The following is a 6,097-nucleotide window of genomic DNA, read 5'->3' as shown; positions in this document are numbered from 1 at the left end:
CCTTTTGCTTTATTTACTATGTGTAATGATTAGAGAATTGGAGAGAGACTGTGACGCAGCGGTTAAAAGTGCAGGACTGAGACTGAGGAGATCCAGGTTCAAGCTCCCACTAGGTCATGCGTGACCCTGGGTGATCATTCTCTCAGCTTTAACCTGCCTCATAGAGGAGAGAACCATGCACAATGCCGTGAGCTTCTCAAAAGAAGGGTGGGATAAAATGAAATATTATTATTGTGGCAAATTTGTTCTCTTATTTAAAGTTTAGTTGGATTTGGATAGCAGTTTAGCAAACGTCCAAAATAAGCGAGACCACATAAAAGGAGAAAGAGGGGTCTGTCTGGCTGTTCACCACAACCCTAACAACTAGCTACTTGCTCTGCTTCTGTTGCCAGGATTCTGAAGATGCCTGAGTAGTGTAGCTAAGAGCAGCGGACTCTAACCTGGAGAACCGGGCTTGTTTCTAGGCAGCCAGCAGGGAGCCCAGAAAGCAACACTCTGTGGGAAAAGTCCTTCTGCCTTCAAAATGCTGCACTGGATCCAACCCAATTTCTCTCAACATAATTAGGGTTGTCAGTCCCCCGATGGAAGCAAGGGACGCCTCACCGTGCCTCTTGAAAGCCAGCGTGGTGTAGTAGTTAAGAGCGGTGGTTTGGAGCAGTGGACTCTAATCTGGAGAACCGGGTTTGATTCTCCACTCCTCCACATGAGCGGCAGATGCTAATCTGGTGAACCAGGTTGGTTTCCCCACTCCTACACATGAAGCCTGCTAGGTGACCTTGGGCTAGTCACAGTTCTCTCTGAACTCTCTCAGCCCCACCTACCTCACAAGATGTCTGTTGTGGGGAGGGGAAGGCAATTATAAGCCATTTTGAGACTCCTTAAAGGTACAGAAAAAGCTGGGTATAAAAATCAACTACTCTTCTTCTCATCTGCTTCTCATCATCATGATAAAATCACCACTGTGAAGACAGAAGAACCATTTTGATTATGCTACCTCTGTGTTCTTCATTTTGTGTTCCTGGGAATTGGCATTCAGTAGTTTTCCACGCAGGCCTCGCTCATTTAGTTCTCATAACACCAGCTGTAGCCTGGCTATCAAGGTCACTATCTCATACCACTCTTAGTTAACTGAGTTAGAACATCTGTGTGAAGATAGGAGGGGTGAGATATCTCATCTCTCTTCTGAGAATCTTATTCTGGTTCAGACCAGTTTGCACCATCTAGAGACTTCTCCCCAATGTCCATCCTGACTGGGAGTTTGGAGTCACCTGTCCAAGGTTCACTTTTCCCTAAGTTTGACTATGCTTCACAGTAGCTAAGCTTCCTTCATACCTTGATTTCAGCATGTCATTCTATTGCTTTGAAGAACATCTTTAGCTTTTAAGATCCAGCTTATGATGTAACAACTTAGTATTATGTAGCCAGCTAGATTTATTATTTTATTATTGCCATTTGCCTATTGACTGTGTAACTTGTATTTTAATATTTTTCTTGAGCTTTTCTATCAATAAAGCTTTTTAAGCTATATGGTTTGAGTTCACTGGCCTAAACCAGAACTGTTCAGTCACTCTACCAGTACCAAGACAGGGTCTCTGTCTTCATAACCATCATTAGATTTCTAGATACTCCTGGATATATTTAAGCCTCAGCCAAACCAGGGAGATCACAAGTGGCAAGTGAAGCTCAGAGACAAGATGTGGTTCGTATGTTTAATGAATATACAGTGTTTGTCCCAAGTGGCAGTAAGTTTTGGGGGAAAGCAAAACACATGGAATCTTATACCACGTATTTGTTTGACAAGATGTTGCACATTATGGGGCTTGGAAAACAAGAAAAACCAACATGGAGCACACAATGAGTTAAAAGTGACACAAAAAGCTTTGATATCCAGCACTCGATTATCCAGAATGCTCAGTCATCCAGCGTCAGCCACATAGCAAGCTCCTTCAACTCAGCCTCCATACCTCCGTGACCTCAGGCATGTGCTGGCCCCCACTCTCGCCTCTCCAGCTGACCAGATTGATGCCTCTGGCCGTTGCTGGGCTTTGGACAGCTGGGGTGGCCAGATAACCTCATCCTTGGGTGCCTTCTCCCTCCTCAGCTTGTCTCAAGCTGTTGGTAGCCAGTCTGCTGGGGGGGCTCCGGGGCATCTGGCTATGGAGTATGGCTCCTTAGCTTTGGGGGGAAGGTTCCTGCCAGGTGTGGGGGCTGTTGCGGTGGTGCCCCCAATGGGGTAGGGTTTAGTCGTTGCAGATTCCTCTGGGTAGAGGATGGGGCAGAGCGATAAGCTTGAGCATGCGGCACAATTGATTAACTGGCAACTCCCAGTCCCCATGAATGCCAGATAACCTAACTTTTATGCTAATTCGTTTTTGGACAACCATGGTCTAATCACTTAGTCTCACAAAAAGTGCTAGTCCACCCATTGCTCTATGGAACTTTAGACTTCGGGAAGAAAACAAATGACAAAAAAACCAGCACAGAGTTACATGACATGTATGAAGACATATGACACTGCAACACATACAAAAAAAAATCTTAAATGTCCTCAATGTCCAGGAGATGAAACAAGGTGTAAACTAATTCTCTTGGCATTAACAAAAGACAAGATCACCTAAAAAGCACTCCCGGTAAGGGATACCCACTTCATTTTACTTTCAGACAGCGGCCACTGCGTGCCACTTTATGACCGCCTAGGTTTCCATTCTCGATCCAAAAAATAGAATTGTTTTATGAACAACAATGATAAAATATAATTTGGTATAAAAAAGCACACTGAAAGTAGTTAAGGACGCCATCAGCACACCCGGGGTGTGTGTTGCATGACTCCTCCCACCAAAGTCTCAAAACTACGTGCAATAAAAATATACAACGAGCATAAGAGAACACGACTGAAGACAGAGAGAAAAATGCTAACAAGATGGTCCTTCCAGGAAAAGAGCAGACGCCTATCTAATGTCTTTTTGTGCTTAACACTCATGTGACGCTTCACGGGATTCCAAGTGCATAAAGAGTTATGAGAAATGAGACCAAGTCTGAGGCGTGGGAACTCATGGTAAGAGGCGGTCTATTTATCAGAGTCATCAGGCATCAAGAATATGTCCTTGGATTCGCTGCCAAGATTGCCACAAGTACGGCTACTAACGTTCAACCTGACCATACATCAATGTCAAAACACGTACCGGAGGGATCATTCTCCTTTACAATCACTGCATTTTTCCCTTCTGAAATTAACACACTCTCCATTATTTATAATATGAACAAAATCCCAGTGCCTTAAAAATCGGCCCTTGACAAATATCTAAGAATACATACTTCAAAATGATGTAATGTACAACTTTCACATTATTTTTAAGGCATGAACAATGGTATATGGATGCAAAGAGCTTTCAGGAAAGCCATTATGTTGTCGTCGTCTTTTTTTTTTTTTGACGACATGGCCAGTCCAAGTGCACTACATCAAGGAACTAAACCTGAAGCTAGACGTGAGTCTTATGATTCAAGATTTCTTAACAGGATGGACATTCTAGGCAAGGCTAGTTAAACGAGGACTTCTGTATTTCTTTTTTGGAACTTTCCAGGTCTATTGTAAGCACCAGATACTCTTCAGAGCAACTTTGGCTAACTCAGTACACGCTTCTCTTGTGCTGCATTTTCTGTTTTTGAACCCTTAAAGAGTGTTTTTCCCCCCTTAAATGAAATGACTGCAGCGGAAATGTTTGGGGTCTGGGATAATGCACTTTTGGACGTCCATTATAAAGATGAATATAAAAGCAAATGAAAGATTTGCTGCAGACCCACAAACCACCCTTAGCTATAAGAAACATGTTGTGCATAGTTTTTCCCCATCTTTTTTTTAAAGAGTGATATGTTACTAGATCTACATTCTCAGTTTACCAGAGTACGAGGGTTTCTATTTTACTGAAGCCAGGATCTTTTCGGAGTTCCCAGTATGTGTCATTAGAAACCCAAGCTTCTCTTTGATTGGCATCAATAACTTTTCTGCAAAATCAAAAAAACAAAACAAAAAACATAGTTAGACAAAATACAACTTCCATTCGACACATAGGACACTTTCACACATGCTGAATAACGCACTTTAATGATCGTTTGCAAGTGGATTTTACTGTTTCATAACAGGAAAAAGTGCATTGAAAGTGGATTGAAAGTGCATTATTTGGCATGTGTGAAAGAGCCCATGGGCTGTGGGGCCTCTTTGTAAAAAGCTAAAATCCTGCCAGTCGATGTTTGCAGGGAAACAGGGAACTGAGTTCAGATTCCTCTTCAGCAGCTGATGAGCAGCACTTTAGCTTTTCAAAAAGTGCTCTGTATGCACAGCCCCAGAGGTTGGATAGGGGAACTGAACGGCATCTGCAAAGACCCACTGGTGTACACATAGCTAGGGATGCACAAGTAGAAGCCTGTTTCTTCATGCTGGATCTAGGTGTTACTGTTCTATTTGGTGAATCTGGGTAGGTCCATCAATAGCTACTAGCCAAGCTGGCTAAAGGAAACCTTCAATGTCCAGAAGCAGGCAACCTCCGAATACCAATGCAAGGAGGCAACATCAGGTGAAGGTCTTGGCCTTTGTACCGTGTTTGTTGGCTCTCCGGGGCAACTGGTTGGCTGCTATGTGAGGCAGGATGCTGGAGTAGAAGAAGAAGAAGAGTTGGTTTTTTGCATGCCGATTTTCTCTACCTTTTAAGGAGAATCAAACCGGCTTACAATCTCCTTCCCCTCCTCTTCCCACAACAGACACCTTGTGAGGTAGGTGAGGCTGAGAGAGTTGTGAAAGAACTGTGACTAGCCCAAGATCACCCAGCAGGCTTCATGTGGAGGAGTGGGGAATCAAACCCGGTTCTCCAGATTAGAGTCCACCGCTCTTTACCACTACACCACGCTGGCTCTCGTAGATGGTCCCTGGTCTGATTCAGTAGGGTTCTTCTTACGTTCTTAAATTAAAGGATTTTACAATATTATCATTTTATGGTAAATAAAATCTATTTCTACGCCAGTGCTCAAATCAAGTTTAAAGAACTGTAAGGCAGAACTAGTTTGAAGTACAAGGTGCTAGTTGAAAAAACATATAATTCCTTGTTTCTTTTTTGCTCTATTCTAATCTGTGTAATGAGAAAAATTGTACTTTTTTCACACAATACAGTGCAACTTGTTTTGTTTTCCAGTGCTGAAGACAGTGACTTTACTACCGTGCTAAGTTTTTTTGTGGGGAGGTAATAGTAATTTTCCTAACTACCTCTACAGCTATTGCCTTTCAATCCCTTTAAAATGTGCTAAGAGTAAAAAAAAAAATTAAATCCTTTTATTTTAAATGTTCAGTCAGTTAGTAGACTGGCAAAGTATGTATTAGTAGGAAATAAGACAAATTCCTGAATTAACATACTTAAAATATTTTGGTATGTGTTCCATATTGTTTTCTTCTAAGTAGCGTCTTCGAGTTCTCTGGAGTTCTTCTATCCTTTGCTTTTCTTCTGCTGCTGCTTCTAAGTTCCCTTCCTCCAAAAACCTACAGTAAAGGAAATGAATCTTTCAGTTGGATTCTGGCATTCAAACAGTGGACCGCCAAACAAAAAGAGACACCTGCCTTACTCTTCAAGAGCGACTGAATTCACGCATATTAGAAAATTCACAATAAGATAAAATTAATAGGGATTTCAAACAATTGTAGAAATCTCAGAGGAAAAGAAAGGGCTCTGGCAGATCCATAACCGGATCTTCCTAGAATCTTTTCAAGGTCAATTACAACTATGGTACGGGAGGGGGTTAACCCTTTCACACACATCCTCCCAATATTTTGCAAAGCAAAATTGGGCCCCTTGAGCTGTTATAGCCCTCTAAAAGTGCATTCCTGAGAGGAATGTCTGCACCGGTCATAGGAGGCAGCGTGGCTGTGCTGCCTCCAAAGGAGGTTCCCCCCCCCCACCCCCAAAACCTCCCTGTGGTGTGAATAATCCATGCAACCCCTCGAAAATAAAAAAGGGGCATTCCCAGCCCGAAAGGGCTTTGGAGGTAGCCTAAAGGTGGCTCCTCCCCCAGCCCGGCACCGGAACACCCAGGGAACGCCTCCCGGGATGCCGTC

At 43.0% G+C, this 6,097-nt stretch overlaps 1 protein-coding gene across 2 annotated transcripts in view; it reads right to left on the bottom strand.

The window, feature by feature from the left end:
* Positions 1-3,690: 3,690 nt before the first annotated feature.
* The window catches only part of OSBPL6 (oxysterol binding protein like 6), a 67,449-nt gene continuing 65,042 nt past the window's right edge, over positions 3,691-6,097 (bottom strand). For both annotated transcript variants that reach the window (XM_056861399.1, XM_056861400.1), the window contains 2 exons: positions 5,402-5,524; positions 3,691-4,002 (listed from right to left, as the gene is read on the bottom strand). In XM_056861399.1, coding sequence (XP_056717377.1) covers positions 3,894-4,002; positions 5,402-5,524 — 232 coding nt within the window. In that variant the 3' untranslated portion in view covers positions 3,691-3,893. The remainder of the gene's footprint in view (positions 4,003-5,401; positions 5,525-6,097) is intronic.

This window comes from Euleptes europaea, chromosome 15 (genome assembly GCF_029931775.1).
Source record: "Euleptes europaea isolate rEulEur1 chromosome 15, rEulEur1.hap1, whole genome shotgun sequence".
Taxonomy (NCBI): Eukaryota; Metazoa; Chordata; class Lepidosauria; order Squamata; family Sphaerodactylidae; genus Euleptes; species Euleptes europaea.
Note: the sequence above shows the minus strand (reverse complement) of the source record. Positions and strands in the feature narration are given on the sequence as shown.